We start from the raw sequence: 22924 nt of genomic DNA on the forward strand, positions 1-22924 counted from the left end.
TACAGCGTATTTTATTTCCTTAAGTCTAATTTTTATTTATTTTAATTTAATTATTATAATTTTAATTCACATGCTTATTCCCAAGTTTATTGTCTTTTTTACTAAGAAATTTATCATACGGACCCCTTTGCGATGGATGCCATACGTAGACTGTCAAATTCCAGTCGCGTGAATGTTGTGTGAGGTCACGTGTCATCCTGTGGCCAGGTCACGTGTCATCCTGTGTCATCTAAGGCAAGTGATTGTGAGCCCATTGCAATGTTACTGATAAGCCAAGGTGCTATAACACGTGTATATTTTAGCCAGCAGCAAGAGATAGCCAGTTCTCGAAGACAGCATTCGTTTTTATTTTTTTACTTACATTTATGTTACTGCATTCTGAAAAATCTTGAGCAGCTTTAAGGAAATTGTTGTAAACGTTGCTAAAAGATTCAATTATGGATATTTACCACACATGCAAACAGGCCGCTGAGTCCTTTGTCCCAAAAGAGCCTGGGTCACAATTTCGAAGACGTTCTTTTGAAGAAAGCCACCACCTGCAAGTTCTGCAACACCAGGGTACGTATTATACACCCTTGATATTTTTTACAATTGTCAATTCAATAAAAGATGTTAAGGAAAAATTCAAAGTGCAATAAAGTTTATTTATTTTAATAATGTATCGATACATCGATTTTTTTACGAGCCCTTTGTAGGGTGGACAAGACAAGTAATACAGAAGTACATAATTACTGGAAACAGCAAAATGAAGAATAGCAGTACAAACACAATACTGGAATGCAGCGGTACGAAAAAATAACAGAAAATGTGAAGGCGGTCTTCGAACACTTTTAGTGAAGTTTTTGTTACTACATCATTAGTGAGATTATTCCAGTCTTTAATCGTTCTGGGGAAAAGGGAGTATTTATGAGTATTAATTCACGCTTTTAATGGTGTTATTTTAAAGTCATAGCGTTGTCTTATGTTGTAACCAGAAGAGAACGACATAATATTGGTTGTGTCAAGATTGCACTGACATTTGATTAATTGAACAATGACTTCACGACGACATGTTCGGTTTCCGTGGGAGGCTGGGAGGAAGTAAACTACGTTGATTAAGAAGAGCGATGACAGATATGCGGCTATGTGAGTTATCAATAAATCGTACTGTTTTTTTTAACTCTGTCTAATTTAACAATGTTAGATTTAATGATTCCAAATTATGATAGCATATTCTAACTTGAGGCAAATAATGCTGTTATATGAAATTGGCCGCACACCTTCAGGGCACGTCGGAGGAAAAATAATTTGCCTTGGGGATTACCTGTGACATTGTCAATGTGCTCTAAGAGAGGTTACTGCAGATGAGAAGACCAAGGTGAGAAGTGGTCACTTCAGAGATAACATTATTGTTAGCAGCATAGTTAAATATGAGAGGCTTCTTTTCTGTGTTACAAGCATGAGCACAGTTTTATCATAATTAACACGTTTGCCATTCATTACGCCATGCTATTGCCCTATCATGCTACATAAGGCCCGATTAACATACGACAGAACTAGTTAAGCACTGCTACGCAGCGGTAATCATATTCTATGCTTGTCGAGGTTGGCCTCTTCTGCGGTAGGTTCCCACCTATGGGTTCCACACCAGAATGCATAACCTAAGCTAAGCCTAAATACACATAATAAAGGGTAATTATGTACATATCGCACCCCCTGCAGTAGTTTTGACTATGCTTATACATTCATTTTATAATGTGAACTTAATCGAACCTTAATATACTTAGTCATAATTACGGCTTATCAGACTAATCACAATCATTCGTCTGCAGCCAAAAACAAGTCCATTCTTGCAAAAATCACTGAAAAGGGATTGACAGTATAAATAAATGAATAGCCAATCATATATAATTATTTGTGATCAGATTATAGCTCAGTATTTGTAATGAGATAATCCTGAAATATAATAAAATATATATTTATTCTATATAGTTGATTATATATCACACAAAAAGCCTAAGCATTTGTTACACTACATCATTCATGTTTTATTTGGGCCTAAGAACATTCATTACGTTTTGTTCAGTCTCGTTAACTAAGTAATCATTCTTCCCCCAATCATGCTAACGCTACCTTTACAGGAGGCGAAAACAATTATGTGGGCGGATGAGGTAGTTTGCAGGGGAAGATGCTAGCACAGGACCGGGTTAATTGCAGTAATATGGGAGTCATTTACCCTGCATTGGGGATAGTCTGGCTGATGGTGGTGATGATGATGGCGACTTACCTAAAGGCTATGCATTAGCTACAATATATTATTAATCCTTAATTTAACTAAGCTAAGCTTTTACGTTAGCAACATTTAGTCTAGGCTAGGTGAGGCTTCTACGTACAGTCGATATCAGTCGATTTACCTGACGATATCAGTCAGGGCAGGTAAATGATTTATTTCGTCACATCCACGAACTGCCGGCAAACATTTCTGTCGTATAAACAGGTCAGCAAATTCGAGCCCGTGGGTTCAAGAACAGGCCATGTATTTGTGAAAAGCTTAGTGAATTTGTGCTGTCAGCACTGAAGGCTTAAAACAAAACAATTTGTTTGAGTTACGTTGCTAGAAGAAAATAAGACTACTAAGAGTGCTTTGTCATGGCTACTGCTCCTGTAGTCGATTTCATGACTACAAAAAAAAAAAAAAGCCTCATCATCAAATAGAGGTGGACTCATTTTAGTTTATACACCGGTTCGCAAGCAGTTGGTTGTTGAGTCGCTTATCATATTCGTAGCCGTTGAAAATATCAGTATTTCTGTGTTCTCCGGTTATAAAATGAATTAATCACTACAGTTTTTTTTTTTGTGTGTGTCTTGTGTGCATGTGAGCATACCTTCTTTCATACCTAAGCATACAGTCGTATATGTAGGCACGCAAGCCAGCAGGGACGTACCAAAAAAAGGTTTTATTTTCTCTCAGCAGTTGGTAGCGCCACAGTCGAGCCAATATAGCGGCTGCAGGAACCAGCCTGGGTACAGTGTTCTATCTTGGGCGCAATAACAAGTTTCCTTATTTGCACCATTTATTCCAGCTGTTTATTAAAGGTTAGCGGTACATTTTAGCTAAGCACTTTGTACTAGCCGACGCAAACAAAGAACAGACGGCAAACTGGAACTCGTCATCATGTGTCTGCAAATTCACACAGTGTAAATAAAACTACGCATAATCTTTAGCCGCTACCAAGCCTGACGAAGCGTAAAAATTGCGAGCGCGGAGAGGTCCTGCACGTCGAGAAAGTCAGAAACATTGCTAGGAAATCTCGCTTTCAATGCCGCATTGTGGCAGGTAATTATTGCCTGACGCTGCAATGTGAATGGCTCGGGATCGTTTCATTTCCTTTTGTAGCCTGAACGGACTTTAATTCAGGGAGCCAACCGTCAGTGAAATTTCCGCATGTCGTCACATCAGTCGACGAAGCAACGTATCTGTACGTGTACATTCGCGAGCAGGCTTCCTTAGGAGCCTGGAGCGCTGTGCTACCAAACTAATTCGAGCGCTTAACTATACTTTATTTCGACAATTTCCTCTTTCCTTCATTATCCTGCTGGCTTGAATACGCGCTGTAAAATCGTGAATCTTTTGTAAAATTTTGCTTTCTGCGCCCTGCAGAGGGCCGCTTGGAGACAAGCCGGCTCATGCCTGGGCGTTGCGACGTGGGGCGCGGCTTAGGCGCCACTGCGCGAGTAGTGAAAGCTCGCTTTTCCTTTGACAGTAATCCAATTACTAGGCGCAGAACAGGCGAAGATCAACTTAGCTGATGCAAGGCGCAAAAGTGGAAGAGACAAACAGAACGAACACAGACACACGCGTCGTGTCCGTTCTTTGACAGTTGACACACACAAAAAAAAAGCCTTATATAAATATATGACGACACTGATTGCAGCTTGGTTTACAGACATGGTACAATTTTGCAGTCGTTTCTGTTGCATGGCTGCCACAGTTAAGTCGACGAGCCACGACAAATTAAGACAAATCCATAAAGAGATCGATTTTTATATTTGGGAAAATGAGATCGTTCCCCTAAAAACTCCGGGAACACAAGACCATTGATGTTGTGACAGGCTTTCGGATCCGCATATTCTGCACCCACAGCTTCCTTCTCATCGGGCTGATAGTGGCAGGAAAGAAGTGGAATTATATCTCCCGGCTTTTCAGACTGTCTCATCGACGTGCGCAAAACCACGAAACAGTGCCGCAAAGTTTTCTTTTTTTGGCTCTACGCGGCTACGCGGCTGGGAGGTGTGGGAGGGCGACGAGTGCAGAGGCGTTGCTTGCGCAACTCGTCGGAACTCTGTCAAAGATTGTAGACTGAATCCACAGTGGTGGGCTCTTTGCCAACAGAATGTGGAATGCATCATTGTCAAGGCCCTTCATCATGTTCTTTATCTTTTCAGCCTCATCCATAGACGTGTCGACATGCTTACACAAATCCACATCTTCATGTAGCTTTAGTGAAGGTTTCACCTTCATGCTGGGCTCGCACCCGTAGGGATTCAGAAGAACGTGTTGTCGGGCTAGTTGGTTCTGCATAGTATATAAGAGAAATGCGCAACAACTTAGACAGGACAAAGGAAGAAACACATACAAAAGTTCACGAACGAAGGTGGCGCTCGTGAACTGTTGTATGTGTTTCTTCCTGCGTCCTGTATAAGTTGATGCGCATTTCTCTTGTATACCGTAGGGATTGTTCAGCGCGTAGTTTCCGCACTGTGGGACGACCGAAAACGTCCGCGAACGTTGTCTTCAAGGTGGCCCAAATTGGTCTGCCGGCATCATGATTCCTAAACCACAGGTTAGCAGCGTCGTTCAGGTAGAAGATGACGTTGTTGATCTTCATGCGGTCATCTCAGTTATGCTCGTACGAGGCCAACCAATCGTCAATGTCCTGGTCGCTCAACCCGCTGAAAACGGCGAGGTCTCGCTGCCAAATGTCACCGGAGCATGAGATGGACTGCAACCGCTACTGGCTGTTGGACTACCTCGTTTGTCTCCATTGCTATCGTACGGCTGCGGAGCTCCACAGTGATCGTGTACGCGTCGACCCAGCACCTCCACCAAAGGAAGAGGGGTTTATTGTGATGTCCGGAGTACTGGAGACGGCGACCGGTGCCGCCGCAAGGCAATCATGTTGCGAAGCACAATGTCGGGTCCGACCAAGGCAGCATTAGCTTCACGTGCGCGCGACAGCTGATCGGTGAAGTACCCAGAAGCCTTCATCGTCGTTTGTCTCGACGCAGTGTCATCTTCTTCTTTACAAAACCAATAAAAAATCTAAAAGAATTCACTTTCGCAGAGCTTGCAGCCAACACAAGAAGAATGTAAACATGTTAGTGTGAATCAAACTTGGACAGCCGTAATCAAAAATTTTGTTTTCGATTCACAGTAAAAAAAAAAGGGGGGGGAATTTGAAAGCTTCATGTAAGATACAGTTTATGAAAGAAGGCACCATTACTTTATCGTTGTCACCTCTTTGATGGTACTAAATTTTACATACTCCGTAGAAAATGTATTGAATACGCTTTGCCTGTGAAAATGAAGCAGCTGTAGGTGTTCAGATGATGAAATATATCTTCCAGTGTAGCGCACAATTTCGAATTGTATATTTACTCTATGCTTGCGGCTCTTTGTCGAGTAGCACTCCAACTTGAAATCAATATCTGGTCTGAACAAATCGGCTAGTCAGTAAGCTAAGTATGAAAAAGTTCTCGATTAGCGCGGTTAAATGCTATACCAGTGCGCCGTTTCGTTTCAGATGCGCCAGTGTGTCGCTATTTTAGACTTCTTATGACCTCGTTCTTATTAAAGGTGTTTTCATTTACAGACACAGGAAGCAATTTCATCCGACTTCCGCTCGAGCAGCTTAACATATCCATACACTTTGGTCAAGTGCAAGCTACACACAGAGAGAGAAAAAGTGTGAGGGACGGAAGGAGGGGGGAGGGACGGATCGAGGGAGGGAGAGAATACGATATTGATTCAACACTGTACCACACACTTGTCTTCTTTGTCACATACTTAGCGTCAGACATCGGTTCCTGGAAAGGAAGCAACGTTAATGCATAGTTCTTTTGTTAGCGATAGCGTTTCTCAGGAATCCCGCCCCGATGGCTCATTGTTTCAGAGCTGGGACCCTGATCCTAAGCGCCCATGTGCCTTGCGATGTGTTCACATTACGAAACGCGCCTGATTGTCGATGTTAAACTCAGCGCTTCACTGCGGCGTCTCCATAGCCCGTGTGCCGGTCGCTTTAACATAATAATTTATAGGACACATGCTAGGAGATATGCAGGCGAGGATCCTAAACGACTCTCACGGAATGAGAAGTCAATTAATACTAATTGAACTAACAAATAAGCAGCAACACTGAAATGTACTTGAACAGAAAAAAATCCGAGAGCACTGTCAAATCCACACTGCAGAAATCCGAAAGCTGGGGCATTGCTGCTGCACACGGTGCATCACGTTTGCTCTCATAATCATTATAAACTAAATACACCGCCATTAGCATGCTACTATAATCATTATCATTATCATTAATTGCAGCGTCATTGTCATCGATACAGTTATCTCACGGTAGACAACGAGAACTATGATGAGCCTTTCAAGGTCCCGGGCATGGCGCAATTTGTTAAAGCGCTAGGCTGAGGTTCTATTCGCTGTGGAGACAGGATTTTTATTCTTATGATGACGTCATCAGAGTGATTGACAAGTCACAAGTGACACATCAGCGCACAGATCTCGCGCAAGGTATTCCGTTCAACTTGCCTAGACCATAAAACAATGGTTATAATGATACAAAACATTGTATATAACGGTAATGAAATAATAGATTATCAATGCAAAAAACAGAAACAAATGATCAGAGCAAACACTAAATTTTACAATGAATTTCTACGCAATAAAAGAATAAGCGATCGGAATGATGTGTCCGTAGTTGTCACTCCAGCAAATAATTCTGGGTTCACGGCATGAACTTTTGATATCTCGGTGTCTCTTGAGCTTTGCGATCAGTTGCAGACGATAACTGCAGCCCTTTCCAATGGCGATGATACCCGCTTGCCTGTTTCTCACTTGTGTTTTGCTTTGCAACACCTTTTTTACTTTCCGACGATGTGTTGGCACTCTTGGACGGTAAAGCCCAAGCAAACTTTCTTTGACATGACGCGGAAAAATCGCTCCTTCATCCAAAATAAGGAATATAAATTATATAACGGCAGCTGTATATAATATCGTGCTCCGTAGACGGCATGTTTCGTCTCTTCAGCTTTGTCTCCGATGCCAAAAATAAAAAAAAAAGATTGCCTGGAATCCCACTATCCCATTTTTTGTACACTTGTGTTCTTTGCTTCAAAAATAAGCACAGCAACATACAAATGTTACGCTCTCCTTTCTTTGCGTTCCTTCTTTCACAGATCTGGCTCAACAAGGGTATGCGCTGCAAAGTGTGCCGGATGATCATACATAGCCGATGCAATGATAAAACCATGCTAATGAGCTTGTGCAAACAGTAAGTCACAAGGGTCACCGCTAACGATGACATCCTCTGCGCGCACTTTCAAGGAATAGAATGGGTTACGTAGGATTTTCCCGCCGATAGTTTTTACTATGAAGGAGCAAGTTAGGTCAAGCTGCGGCTAGCGTTACTTTTTTTTTTTTCTTATGCTTCAGAAACATGCATTTATTGACGTGCACATATCTATGTCAGATTTTTAAAACTATGTTTTCATTGCGTCGCTGTGATTGTATTAACTTTTCTTCAACTCACACTTTCATAATACACATCTCCCAACATGACGGGAAACAGCGGCGCAAGCGCAATGTCCCAATGCAGGCATGGTAACCATTTATTTGGAAGATATATGCTGGCTTGCTTGTCGTTCATTTATCTTAACTGAAACATGAAGTAGCGTTTCAGTTGACTCAACATAGCTGGATAAAGCAATCAACCCCCTCCCCCCTCCCCTCCACTAAAAAAAAAACAAAACAAAAAATACCAACTCCCTTTTCAAGTGGCCCCCTATGATTTGGTGCCCGAAGGCATTCGTAGGAATGACTCGCTCAAATGTCACATCTATGCATACCCATGCAAAAGCAAGGACCAAAATGTTTCACCCAGCTGCAGACAAGAAGCAGCTACTTTTCTAGACTCATTCGATACTAGCTGCGAGTTGGCATTGTTCTAATTAGGGCTCTATTAGCCTTCATATTGTGCGATTCTCGCACCGGTGATGGTTAACCATGCATGGCTCGATCAGCGGTTATGCATGCAAAATGCGATGGCGGCAGTACTACAAGGAGACGCCATTTTATCTACGCAACTTGGACAGCCTTAAATGCCTTTTAATTGATTGCTCTCATTTCGTTCCAGAAAAATGTGGCCAGAAGAAGAAGCAGAACCCATAGGAGGTTAGTAGGAGCTACACTTAAGGAACACAGCAAAATGTATTCCCGAGCGAGATTGTTTATTTCTTAAAAAAAGTGTCCTTAGAGAACAGGACGGGTCTGGCGCCATTCCCTCCCCCCCCCCCCCCCCCCCCCCCCGTCTTTATGGGTGGCTGTTTTGGCAGCCCTTCTCGTGGGAATCTAGTGCAGCCACTCATAAAAAAACTACAGTACTATATATGACGACACCTGTATTTTCCTCGTTTGCAGAAAAGACCGACGCCAGCTCAAAGGTAAGTACTGGTGATTGCCTTCTTCAACCCTTTTGATATCTGGTGTACTCGTTACAGATCTTCTTGTTGAAGGCACACACGATTCGCGTGGCCCGAGAGTAGCTAAATATACTGCTTTCTTCTTTTTCAAATGTGAATATCAGTGTTAGCGGGTCTGTCATGTAGGCGACCGAGTAAATATAAAGAGAGCGCGTGTAACTGTCGTGCGTAAGACTCGTGGTAGGTGTTGAAGAATTCCAACTAACATAGGAATTATTTCAAACACTTTCACTTCACCGCTGACCTTGTGGTCCAAAATCATGTTTTACCGCTTAAAAATCTGACAATAATGCCCCAACGAGGCTGCGTTATACTTGCGCTTTGACAAATTCCTTCCTGTCCCGCCGCGGTGGTGCAGTGGTTAAGATGCTCGACTACTGTGCCGGAGTACCCTGGTTCGTACCCGTTGGCGGCTGCGTTTCGACGGGGCCAAAACGGAGGGGCGTCCATGCGTTGTGCGATGTAGATCCCCCCCCCCCCCCCCCCCCCTTCAAACGGCGGGGATCTACCAGTCCCAGCCCCGTTAAAGATCCCCAGGTGGTCGAAATTACTCCTTGGCCCACCACTACGGCATCTTTCTATTTGTGCGCTTTCACTCCCACCTTCCTCCTTTCCCTTACGGTGCGGTTCAGGTGTGCACAGAAACAAGTGTGACAGATACTGCGCTTTTCTTTCCTGTGAACCAATTATTATTATTATTATTATTATTATTATTATTATTATTATTATTATTATTATTATTATTATTATTATTATTATTATTATTATTATTATTTATTAACTTCCTTCTCTGCTCGCGAGCAGGAAGAGCAGGAAATGCGAATGCTGGCCACTCAAGTCAAAGCGGTGGTCCCCGCTCACCCGCACGGTGCGAAGTCAAAGGCGGCGCCTACTTCGACGTCGCCACCGGTGGGTAGATAATGCTGCATTAGACTTGCAAAGTGAACGGAAGATTGCAGTATGAAGGAGGCAAATGCACGGACAGTTATGTCCTGTTCAAGCAAGGAAAACAAGCTTGCACAAGGGTAAATGTACGACACTGCGCGCACTAACTAAACCAAGGCAGGAATGAAATTGCGCAGAAAATGTGTCCTTCATTATGTCGCATAAAAAAGGTTCTACTGGTGATCGAGCTGTTTGCAATAGGTTTAAACAGAGTGACACAAAACAATAAAAAATTTATTTTCAATTCACGTGTCTACCATTCATCCTGAATACAGGTTTCTCTAAACTGTCCTGAACCATGAGGAACGCAAAATTTTTAACCGTCAACTTCATACCTTTTCGAAAGATATACGTAATCGTGCTAAAATTTATAAATGCTAGATTATACTGCGGAATGCAAAACTTAAGTTTAGGAATTCCACAATTTTATAATTTTACGGTCACTTTCGTAAAGAAAACTTCAATTTCGATTGAGCGTCTATTTATCGCTGTCCACTCTATTTTAACTTTCTTTCCTAATCCGCCTCCCTACAAGTGCATCAGATTTTACCCTCCTCGATGCTGTGGTTAGAGCCAGAGAATCGGAGCTCTCATGTATTTAGGTGAATTCTGAGCATTCAATGGCAAGCATATTTCTCGACAACAACTTATACAATGGAATTGGGTTCTAGCTTACGCTCCTTCTCAATTCTGCATTTGAACTATAGAGACGTCCTACCCTTAAGTCGAGGATATTGACTATCTGCCCCATTTACCCGTTCATCTTTAGTCCGACTGTGTGTGTTGTACTAGAATTACAAAGGTATTAGTCCGGCTGTTCGCGTTAACGCCCATGTACTGCGCTGTTGTCGAGAAAAATTCCTGCACTGCGCCACAGACCTTCCCGCAGATTGAGGTGGCTAGATTTAATTTCTTCTTCCCTTGTCTCTTACTGCCTAAGCGAAAATGTCACGCCTTTCTGTTGCGGCTTGGTGACTCGGGGGAAGATGCTGCTTCAGCAGTGTAATTTATCCGCGAGATTCAGTACCTGTTATTTAGCTAGATATTAAAAACGGGAAGAAAGAAATTTTCGTTCTGACTTAAAAGAAAAATTAGTTTAAGGCGTTTAGATCTCTCTTAAGTGAAAGCCTTTCCTGCGACACCTCGCACATATTTGCTTCCTTTTTCTTTTTTCTTTCTCTTGCTCTTTTTTTTTCTGTTTTGCTCTTTCACGGTTTTTCTTGTTTTTGTTTTCTCTCTGTTTTTACTCTTTTTTGTCTTTTATTACTTTTTCTTCTTTTACTTTTGGTTAACTATTTTAATTTGAGAATGCAATGACGAGGCTTGATATTAAAGCTTTGCAACGTTTTTGCACGTATTTTGCACAAGTTTTATTTATCCTGCCTAATTTCGACGTTCGTGGCTGTTTTGATGTCTGCACACTGTATCGTGCCCTTCGCTATTTTGACGTAGAATTCACTTCTTTAGTACAATTAATTAACTAATTATTCCACGTGAACGACATTTTGCGCCCAGATACGTTTCTTTTTCATCCTCTACCTCATACAACTATTCTCTACTTATAGGTCAATTCATTCCTCAACAATGACGCTGTGACAACCTCCACGGACGCACATATTCTGTCCGCGCTCATGAGACTATAAAGGCTTTCCTGTTAAAACGCTCCCCTTGCCTTTTTTTATCTCTCTATTACTAGAAAATACCAGTAGAGAAAGCGGTAGCGTCGTTCCTGTTAAATAGCCCTTTTGCAGGATGTCTCTTACAAAGAAAACAAGTGTTTCGTCTCCTGTGTTGTTGTACGAAATTGTTTCACGGCGCTGATCCCTCGCGCCCTGTAGAGGAAATATGATGTATATATAGATCATATAGTATACAGTGAAATACAGGAAGTACATGCGCAGTCCCATGGCGACGAGGAATTCTTCAGACGGCTCGAAATGACTGACAACGCAAGCCAGCTCGAGGACGTGCTGTTGGATCTCGCCGGCCGTGGATTCGGCGTGCACACCTTCTCTAAAGCCGTGAATGCCGCCAGGAACATACACGCTAACTTGGAGCCCCAGGCTCGCATGGAGCGCGTGCGAAACGTCGTAAGTAACGTGTGCCTAAAGTGCGCACGCAGCTTATGTAAGAGCACTGCTGTTCACATACCTGTACACAGGCAACAAAAAGTTAACGGAGCGCGAAATTCATATTCTTATTTGTATTCAGAGCGCATTACGTGAGGATGAACGCTTCGTAATGTATAACCTGCGAGTTGAGTTCGAGAAGCTTAAATTCTGTTCTAGTCTGCGTACAAAGGCAACGATGAAGCAAATATATCTTGATATTAAAATGAGCTTCGCGAACTTTTGCCTACGGTTGGTCTGTTGTTTTAACTACACTGGTGGGTATTGTGGGGGTTTAAAGGTGGACGGTCTTCCGCCCCGCTCCTACTCCGCAGGTGCAGCGTCCTCGCTAGCTACCCGCGGAGGGAACAAAGGGGACAAAGGACGGGGGCGACACATAGTTAATACTCGAATGCTATTACACTTGCAAATAATACAGAGCATGCCGGCTAGCTATACATCAACAAGGTTTTCCTTGGAAGGGCAAGGCTACGTAAGAAGGGCTTTTGACTCACCGGCTGGGGAAGGGGGGTGCGATTTCGGCGGCGGACATTTGAACGCGCCGTGAATATGGAGGCCGGGATCTCCCGTGCGCGCCGCATTCTTCGGACGAAGCCATACCATGGCGCTTGCCGTGGGAGGCGGCGCGAGCGTGCGGTATTTACCGGTCGCTTCGCCGTTGGGAACCAGGTCGTGCACAACGGGTCCTCCCGTGTGCGCAGCGTACTCCGTGCCCGCTATCCCACGGCATTTGCCGGGAGAGGCGGCAGGAGACGACCGCTCTCGTTGCCGGCTGGATCCAGAAGCTCCCTCTCGTCTTCTCGCGGGAACCCGCGTAGACGTCTCGGTGGCGCACCCATCGCTGGTCTCTTTCCCCCAAGGGGAGGTATTTACCTCCTTTCCCAGCCGGCGCTGCCATGAAGCTCTTTGGGGTGGTGGTGGTCGGTCGCGGCGAAGGGGAAGGAAACTGGTTTTCCACATCCCCCCCCCCCCCCCTCCTTAAATGTTCACCTATGGTTGTCGAGAGCTGCTCCTTGGACGCCATCCGCGAGGTAAACACCAGGCTTAGCAGGGCGATCCAAACGTTGGTGTCATCGGACGAGCAGCAAGGTGGGCCTCCGCTGTCCATCGGCAGGTCCCAGAAGCCAGCGTGACGGGAGGGTTTTGTTGCCGCTGACGCACCTTTCTTGGCAGGCAGGGGGTTGGCCTCCCCTCCCGTTAAGCCGGACTGGTTCCGTGAGACTCCGAGCTTCGGTGATTCACGGCCGCAGGGCAGCAGGCAGGAACGTAAACAATGGCAGCAGGTCCAGGCGGCTTCACTTGATATCTGCACAACCCTCCGGATCTCCAAAAAGGTTGAATAAATTGAGCAAAATGACCATTTGGTAAAATGCGGGCCAATGCGAGTGCCAAACAATTTTATCCGGCACCGCACTGCGTTCCGTTAATCCGAACGAAGCACGGGCATCCGTGGTTCGTTTGCCGGCATAGTAATCTGGTTCCACATAATTTCAGATTCTCCTTCTCAGCCCAAAAATACCAAGTACATTTGAACGAAGTTAGCTTTCTCTAATCCAGCGAGATGTTCGGCTACAGCGAGGTCAATATAAAACAAGCAAAACGCATTTGCGCAAGCTGTATGCCACGGTTAGCCTGTCCTCCGATGCGCGACAGGCAGCTCCCAAAAAGAGCCTTAAGTCTACTCGCTCTAGCGCTACCTAAGGATAATAGTTAGAACGCAGCGCCGCAAGGATGTGCATCTCCGCCAAGGAACCCAGGGTGACCCTACTCGCTCGCTGCCATCCAAAGGCAACTTCTGAGCGAACGGCGCCCACCGCGTCCAGCGGTGTCGGAGCGCCCCGGTGCTTTCCTGCAATCACGGCTGCAATACCAGCCAGCCGATTGCTGCACCTGGCTCCCAGAGCCAAAGAGACAGAAGAGGAAATATTTACAACTATATACAAGAAAAGTAGGGCCACCGTCCCGGCTGAGGCACTCACTCGCTTCCGGCGTGCTGTTCTCCGTGGACGGCTCGGTCTCGTGCTCCATGTACGGACCTCGTGGCTGTACCTCTCGAAGGTCTCGGAACACACACACACACACACACACACACACACACACACACACACACACACACACACACACACACACACACACACACACACACACACACACACACACACACACACACACACACACACACACACACACACACACACGATTAAAAATGCTCCACACACACACAAATACATGCACCATCATTTGTTCTCGCTGCAACTCCTCCCACCTCGCCGTCAAGAAAGCACATTAGCCTTGCTAGCATAGCGATGTCGGGTCAGGCATAAAATTAAAAGTCCGGGCAGGCACTCCACGCCGCGAACTGACTATCGTCCTTTGTCCCTAGGGAGGGGTAAGTAGCTCAAGTGCTTCTGCACGAGAGAACCACGTTGAGGCGCCATTGTGGGGATATGAGGGGGACGGTCTTCCGCCCCGCTCCTAGTCCGCAGGTGCAACGTCCTCGCTAGCGACCCACGGAGGGGAACAAAGGGGACAAAGGACGGGGAAGACACATAGTTAATACTCGAATGCTATTACACTTGCAAATAATACAGAGCATGCCGGCTAGCTATACATCAACAAGGTTTTCCTTGGAAGGGCAAGGCTACGTAAGAAGGACTTTTGACTCACCGGCTGGGGAAGGGGGGTGCGATTTCGGCGGCGGACATTTGAACGCGCCGTGAATATGGAGGCCGGGATCTCCCGTGCGCGCCGCATTCTTCGGACGAAGCCATACCATGGCGCTTGCCGTGGGAGGCGGCGCGAGCGTGCGGTATTTACCGGTCGCTTCGCCGTTGGGAACCAGGTCGTGCACAACGGGTCCTCCCGTGTGCGCAGCGTACTCCGTGCCCGCTATCCCCCGGCATTTGCCGGGAGAGGCGGCGGGAGACGACCGCTCTCGTTGCCGGCTGGATCCAGAAGCTCCCTCTCGTCTTCTCGCGGGAACCCGCGTAGATGTCTCGGTGGCGCACCCATCGCTGGTCTCCTTCCCCCAAGGGGAGGTATTTACCTCCTCTCCCAGCCGGCGCTGCCATGAAGCTCGTTGGGGTAGTGGTGGTCGGTCGCGGCGAAGGGGGAGGAAACTGGTTTTCCACAGTATCTATCTCAGGTCTATGTGGCTCACTGCTACAAGGCACACATCTTAACTGCGATAGTTCAGTAAGCCACTTGCAATAATTATTCCCTCTCTCGGTTTCATTCGATTTTATTTATGTTTCGTAACCCGACTGCGATTAAAACATTTTTTCCCCTCTGCAGCTTTGTTAACCTAAATATATTTTCTCTATACATTATTGTGGTCTGTGAATATGGACGTTACGCAACGTACCTGACAGAGTTCAATTAGGAGATTAGTAGTAAAAATGTTTCCTAACATTTCTCAGTTCTAAGGCATAAGATTATATCCGAAAATTAAAGGTAAATCCAGTTTTAAATGTTTTCCTAGTCGGCTTCGTGTTGTTGCTAGATGTTAGATAAAACGCTTTTAAAAGCTCTTCGTCTTCTCTTTCCAACATCAAACATTGCCATCTGTAAGGCGGCATCAGTCGATTTTTCAATTCCACTGATATTACTAATATTGATGGTAGAAGGATATGCGACTGTAAGTTAGAAATTCGAATATTGGCGTGCCCCTGCATAGCGTTCTAATAAGTCGCATTTCCCGCGGACAATATCTCAAATCACGATGCAGATTATGAAGCTTGATATGTGACTAGCCTACGGGGTGGGCATCCTTAGACGTCGCAGTGTAATCTTTCCACCGTACAAAAAAAAAAAAAAAAGAAATGAAGAAGAAAAAGAAACTATGTTGAATGGCTAGTTTCAGTGAAGTAACAGTACCTTTGCAATTTACGACGTACGTAATGTTTGCCTCGTCGTACGAATCTACCTGCACAAACTGTATGCAACTACCTGTCTATGCATAGAAGAAAAATACGCATAGTTAAAAAAAGCACGTGGTAGGCTGAATAAGGATCAATATCATCTGCTTAAGCAATTGCGCAAATAAAGACACGAAGAACACAAGGGCGGGCGCATACTCTCGATTGACTTTATTCACGCACATTTTTATAGTTTCAGGCCATTGCCTACAGCGCATGTGCCAGCAACTTTCTTTCATTTTTATACAATTTTATAGATTTGTCTCTATCAAATAGTATAATTGTAAATTTCACGGTTTAACGCCCCGAAACGATGCCTCGCAGGAAGAGCTCGATATCAATTACGTCACAGAGAGCATGTGTGCCTTCATCGAAGGACGCATTACGTGACCAAGATCGAACTTATGACGTTGATATAAAAATCAGCGCACCAAATCCACTGTACCACCGCGTCGGGTCGCAAACCTTACCTGATGGACTCGAGAATAATACTGACCCAGAATTCTACATTTAGAATTATAATTACAGTTCCAGTTTGTCGTTCATTTGCTAATTTGTTCCCATCGGTTGGCTCGCGCTGAAAACGCTTATGATCGAGACAGACCGATGCATGCAATTCAATCGATGTCAAGACCTCTAGAACCCTGTTCTATCTCTATTTGTTGCTTCCGCGTTATATTAGCGAAACCATCCACGGAAAAACATTTCGGTTTCGCTTCCTTTCTTTGATGACAAACGAAGAGTACGAAAGATAAACCTCACGGAGGCATGGGAACAGAGGCCCAGCTTTCGCGAGCCATCATTCAATTTTATCAAAATGCACAAGCAATCCTGCAATGAGATCTTGACGCACGATAAAAAATTCCAGGCTGCCGAAATTAATCAAAAGAATTTCATTACGACTGGCGTCATCGTCACTCTCTGGACTGTTGCGCGTCGGAGTCTCTTGATTGCCTTATTTTATACACTGCCGTGCGTCCTGGAGAATCTCGCTCTCGGGTTACCCATTTTTTGTTTCCTCTCAGCAATTTGCCCTCTTACCTCCAAATTACCAATTCTTCCACTGCAAAAATTTTTTCCTTTAAAACTTTCGCATGAACCTGTCGAAACCGAGCCAAAGCGCTAAATGCGTCTCTGCCGGGTTCTTGTTGACAGGTTTTTGTAAACTCAATTTTTTCTCTAACTCTACTGGCTTGGTTTGTGGGATTTAACGTCCCAAAGCATTTCAGGCTATGAGAGACGCCATAGTGGAGGACTCCGGAAATTTCGACCACCTGGGGTTCTTTAACGTGCACTGACATTGCACAGCACACGGGCGCCTTTGCTTTTCGCCTCCATCGAAAAGCGGCCGCAGAGGCCGGGATTCGATCCCGCATCCTTGGGAACAGTAGTCGAGCGCCGTAACCACTGCGCCACCCCGGCGGGGTCTAACTGTACTAGCGGCCGTTAGGCTGGTTGATTTCGCACGTGCAAACTAGGTTAACTCAACCCTAACCTTTAGAATAAAAACTCAGAGCATGTGGACGTCAGCTGTTCAGCGAGTCGCTTTAGCCCGAGCGCGGAGAGTAGTGAAACAGGGTGCTTACTGGCGCTGCGGGAACTTCGAGGACGAAGTAACGTGCCGTGGTCTCGAACACCACGCATGTGCGAACTTACAAGATTACTTCGACGCCAAGCTACACTGAAATCGTTTCCGGTTTGCCTCGTTCGCACCGGGTCGGTGTAATCGCGAAATCATCGCGCCGAGATGACCGTAATAAATGCGAAACTTAGTCGCTTCTGTGGACATTTGTGCAACCAAGCCGGTTTGGTTCTTCATTTCCGCAGTACCAGAAGGTGAAGACACTCTTCGAGGCAGAGCGCGCGCGCAAGGAGAAGCTGCAAGAGCAGCTGCAAGCCGCTCCGGACGAGGTGTCGAGCCAGGAGATGCGGAATGCTTTCGAGGCGAGCGAGATGCGCGTCAAGTGCTTGAACCTGGTGCTTCTCTACTACGCTTCGGGCCTCAAGCACATCTATGAGGAGCACGACGAAGGCACCGATCACTCCGAAAGCGCAGCGGCAGGACACGGCTAACCACTTTGGCCGCTACCGGCTTCGCGCGCCGGTGCCGGCGTATAACTGCTCAGTTGCCGCGCTAGCCAGCGGAGCTTGAATTTCGTGACTTTCAACAAGGGTGAGGGAAAAGGTGTGTGACAGTGACAATGGTGGCTTTGAAGAGCAGCGCTTGTGATGCCCTAGAAGGGTCGTGCAATTATATTCTACATATATTATCACATGACATCTGTTAAGAATATATAGCGAAGAACAACTATCGATATGCTTTCTTATCTTGTCCCTATCATTTGGGCTGTAGCGAGGATCCCCAAATGTCTAGAGTAATTGCAGGTTTTTTGGGCTCTAGCGAGGATCCTGCAGTGTCTAGAGCAGTTGCTGTTCTTTTCTCCAACATGTGTGCTGCTTGAGTACGTATAGTACCAGCAGTTATGACTGTGCCATGCTCTGTGGTAACCACTGCTACCATGTTTTCAGTCGAGGAATCCGCTGCATCGATATACACTATAGAAGTACCTATCATTAATAAAATGTTTGGCCAAACATTTGTCTCTGCACGACGTTCAACGTGGAAATTTGTGTGCATGTCCCCAGGTATCGATGGGATGACCAAGAGCTCTCGTATGTGTTTGGGAAGGTTAGTTGTCGGTCTGCCTTGTCGTTCGTAATTTGTACCTATGGTGTGGACAGAATGTGTCTGCCACTTGATGTGCCGATAGCCATTCGTACTGCGGCATGGTGACCGCTTCAATGTTCTCACTTAGACTGTTGTGTGAATGGGTAGCCGAACTGCTTGTTTAACGCATTTTCTGTTTACGGCCCCCACTTTCTCTTTTCAGCTGACCTAAAATGTAGGTAGGGGCATATGTAGGCTATGCGACTAATCACAAAGGCTTGTGTTATGCGGAGAGTATTCTCTTCCCTCAAGCGAAAGTTGCTATTAATAACGCGGCGAATGAGTCACATAAATTGTTGAGAAGTTCCTAGAAGCTTTTGAAGTGCATCACTATTGAAATAGTGTTCTTGTAAGATTAGGTTCATCCTTTTAATTTCGGCTACTCGAGGAATGGCGCCTCCGTGAATATTGTGTTCACCGGCCGGTGGTGGTTGCGCAAGAAATCTAGTCTTGCGGGAATACTATAAATTCAGACTTAGCCGGAGAGAACCGCAGCCATATATATATAGACGCTGAATGCTGTTTGGGAGATTCGGTCGCTCGGCCATTTCTTCAAAGGTAAGAGCTCGAACGAATCCTTGGAATACATGCTATAAACAAACTCGGGAGTACCAGCGTGCCATTGGTTAAATAAAACTCGCCGATTGGGTCCAACGGACGCATTCCTTATTAGCCACTGAAATGGTCTCCAGAATTCTGGTTGAAGAAGTGTTTTGGGGCCAAAGGGAAGACTTGGATTGGGATTCTCGATGCAGAGTCGGAGGAGTAGGTGTTCATACCTGGTCAAGCTTGCGCTGGCCGCGCTCCGAGGAACGACGAATTGTTATGAGTAGCGCGACGGGAGTAAGTCGTCGGTCAGGCAGGACAGGGTCTCGTTGCGGGCATACCTTTGCCTGAGGTTCCCGATCATTTCGTATGCTAGCTACCGCACTGGTCTTAGGGTAAGGACTGCAAATAGTGTCAATAAATTTAGTTATACGTTTCTGCCAAGAAGCACGTCCATCCTTCTCATACTTCTGCAACGTGTCGATCCTTGCGGACCACTTCTCCAAAGAGGACCTCGACGTGCGTAACATTCAACAAGTCTAACTCCCGTATACTTATCGGTACGGCACCTTTATGGGGGCGAAAAGCAATAGAGACGGAACGCGAGACGCCGGTTTGCTGTGCGATGTCACAGCAGGGTCAAGAACACAAGTGGTCAAAATTTCCGAAGCCCTCCACTATGGCGTTTCCCATAGCCCGAGTCGTTTTGGGACGTAAAACCCCGCAAACAAAACCGATCGTATACTGTTATTCTTATCACTTCTTCTATGTCTTCACTTAATCTTTTGCACACATATTCACGCAAATATATCAAGGTTTCAGATCACGATGGATAGTTTTTGCCTTCATGGCACTCCGAACGGTTTAAATATAAAATACATGCGGCTTATGCAGCCATCAAGTGGTACTTACTTCTAAGTCCATGGACACAAAAAAATGTGCCTGCCAGGAATCGAACCTGGGTCCTTCCGCGTGTTAGGGTGTTAGGCGGATATGTGATAAGTACACCGCAAGAATATATATTTTTTCTGACATGGTATTTATTATACGTGGTTATGTAGAGAAAGGGTTATGTATACACAGATTATTTACAATGCCCTCAGCCATTGCTGAGATGCACAACAGAAAACACAACTAAAAGGCAGGAAAAGATAAGCACCGTGTCACCACCGGAACCCAATCAGGTTGAAAGTCATTTTCATCATAAGTGTCTTTCAGTTGCAGCATCATTCTGCTAAAATGGAGTCTAGGTGGAACAACAGGTTCAGCGTTGAGATCCAACATGCGTGTCTTCCACAAGCTATGAAGTCCAATAAGGAAAAGACATGTCATATGGTTCGTAATCAGATTGTGTAACCGCGATATCCGCACACTGTACGAATTTAGAACAAAGTCTTTCTTTTGAGTTCTTTACAGCACATCCCAAAAAATAATTGCGTCTTCGCAATTAATGAAACAGTGCTCAGTTGTTTCAGGCACATCACACAGACGGCAGCTTACAAAAGATGTAAAAATATTTTTTCTATGGAGCCATGCATTAACAGGTAGAGCTTCGGTGTATAATTTAAAGAAGAATGTTTTAGAGTAAGGAGAAATCTGCATTTTGCGCACCTTTTTCAACACATCATGACCCTTAAGACCAAAGTATAAAGAACGATACAGTGGTGGCGGAAAAAGCATTGCTATCAAATCAAAATACACGACAAGAATATTTTATTTAGGCCTGCGTGTTCGTCCTTCTGAAGATACTTTTTGTAAGACAAACGTTCACAATAGAATCAATAATACATCAAAAATTTCATTGAAAGCGACATTCGTCTCCGCTTTAGTTTCCCTCAGAAGCCCACAGCGCGTTAAGAGAAAGCGGCATAACAGTGTGTAAAATTGTAAATTGAAGATAGCAAAATGACCAAATGACACATGGAAAAGGAACGCCGTATATTTAATTCTAATACCAAAATTACACGTAGGGTATTAGGGATGCCTTAGTAGAATATACTTAATTTAGACCAACCAGCGCTCACTGACGTGCGTTGACATCGAGCAGCTAGCACTCAGGTCTATTTTTTAGGGCGAGCTACGTTGGCCACAGTCCCGCAAATTTCGGAGTGTCTGTCCGTGCCTGTCCGTGGGAGGAGGAGGAGGAGGAGGAGGAGGAGGAGGAAAAAGAAAAGAAAAAGAGAAAGGAAGAAAAGAAAAAGAACAAGGAGACGAAGACGACAGATAAATCGGTAGTTGGTAGAGGCCATCGACAACAGCGAGTTGCTAGGACAGAAGATTTGTTCGAACGTTGTGACGGCGGTGGGCCCGGAGTTCGACGTAGAGACGATGTCATACCACTTGAAGTCTTATACACCAGAATGAGAATGATCAACGACGAGAGGCAAGAGGTGATCATACGTGAAGTGATTCCACTATGGCATAAATAAAGCTGAAACCATAGATTAAAGTACTATGTGCAAAAGCCATTTGCTTTCAAGATGTACCTCACGTAGCCATGCAGATTGCTCTCGCGTAACTCCATGTTAAACTGCAAGCTAAACCACAGCTATTTTGTTTTACTTAGCCTCCATCGAAGTACGGCCATCGCGGCCATGATCTAACCCTCTAGCTCGAAACAAAAAAAAAGAAGTTTAGAAAAAAAAGACGTACTCAAGCGTACTAGAAGTCTTCCAGAAAATTGGTCGCACAAATACATAAGAAATGATTCGAGATTTCGAATGGGTATTCCACCTTGTCAGGTTAAGGAAGCCATTTGGCGCTGAAGCGTATAATACCGACGTGGAATTCTACTCGAGCGCTTTGTGCTGAGAGTAATACAGATGTTGGTTCTTGAGCCGCAGTTATGGTCCGTCCAAGCAGCCTAGTTAACCTTTTGAACTTGAGCCTGGGCAATAATTACGTGCATATAGTGTGGTGGTGTACCGAACTGTGCGGCTCGAGTAAAGAGAGTGGACAACCTTGTGCCGAGAAGAAAGCAAGGCGCCCGTGTGCTGTGCGATGTCAGTGCACGTTAAAGAACCCCAGGTGGTCGAAATTTCCGGAGTCCTCCACTACGGCGTCTCTCATAGCCTGAGTTGCTTTGGGACGTTAAACCCCACAAACCAAACCAAACCATCTTTTAAAGCGTAAGCTCCACTGTTGCCATTCTTCAAGGTCCTTCATCTGCACACGCTAGATACTGCACATGAGGCCGTGATTTTGAACCCGCGGCAGAACAAACAGATCACCTTCGCCTGTCCGGGCACGAGAGCACTATGGTTTCCTTACAGTCAGTCACGGCTCGTGTAAAATTGCAACACACTCTCACGCTGTGCACTGAACATTGTCGTGTGCATGAAGTTCCGCCTGTGCCGCTCATTCGTTTAACTTGGTGAATACGCCATACCCAAACGCCATCTGGGCGAATGCGGGCGAGGTCCGCAATCGCAGTGTCGGGCGAATCCACTAGGTGGCATGAAAGAAAGATGCTGTGTGTCGTAGAGGAAACCACTGTAGATGAAGACAGAGACCGCAGCTGGGCTAGGCAGGTTGCCGAGACCATCGAACAACGAGAAACCAGAATAGTCCCTTGCCGAGAAGCATGAAAAAGGCTGAAGCGAGCCAATATCAATCGGTACCAGTGACAGTGGAAGCAGCAGGAGGTTACGTTCGCGAATCTTTGGTCAAGAATTTTTGAACCTCTAACGTTTATTTATTTATTTATTTGTGTGTGTGTGTGTGTGTGTGTGTGTGTGTGTGTGTGTGTGTGTGTGTGTGTGTGTGTGTGTGTGTGTGTGTGTGTGTGTGTGTGTGTGTGTGTGTGTGTGTGTGTGTGTGTGTGTGTGTGTGTGTGTGTGTGTGTGTGTGTGTGTGTGTGTGTGTGTGTGTGTGTGTGTGTGTGTGTGTGTGTGTGTGTGTGTGTGTGTGTGTGT

The 22924-nt window shown here is 45.3% G+C and overlaps 1 protein-coding gene across 1 annotated transcript in view; it reads left to right on the forward strand.

The window, feature by feature from the left end:
• The window catches only part of LOC146191593 (uncharacterized), a 55597-nt gene extending 37788 nt beyond the window's left edge, over nucleotides 1–17809 (forward strand). The window contains exons 10-16 of the mRNA XM_084600350.1: nucleotides 465–558; nucleotides 7444–7538; nucleotides 8400–8437; nucleotides 8684–8706; nucleotides 9550–9654; nucleotides 11592–11780; nucleotides 17564–17809. Of these exons, the coding sequence (XP_084456476.1) occupies nucleotides 465–558; nucleotides 7444–7538; nucleotides 8400–8437; nucleotides 8684–8706; nucleotides 9550–9654; nucleotides 11592–11780; nucleotides 17564–17809 (790 nt within the window). The remainder of the gene's footprint in view (nucleotides 1–464; nucleotides 559–7443; nucleotides 7539–8399; nucleotides 8438–8683; nucleotides 8707–9549; nucleotides 9655–11591; nucleotides 11781–17563) is intronic.
• The last annotated feature ends 5115 nt before the right edge of the window (nucleotides 17810–22924 follow it).

This window comes from Amblyomma maculatum, chromosome 4, assembly GCF_055883805.1.
Source record: "Amblyomma maculatum isolate TAMU_Amacu chromosome 4, ASM5588380v1, whole genome shotgun sequence".
Classification (NCBI taxonomy): Eukaryota; Metazoa; Arthropoda; class Arachnida; order Ixodida; family Ixodidae; genus Amblyomma; species Amblyomma maculatum.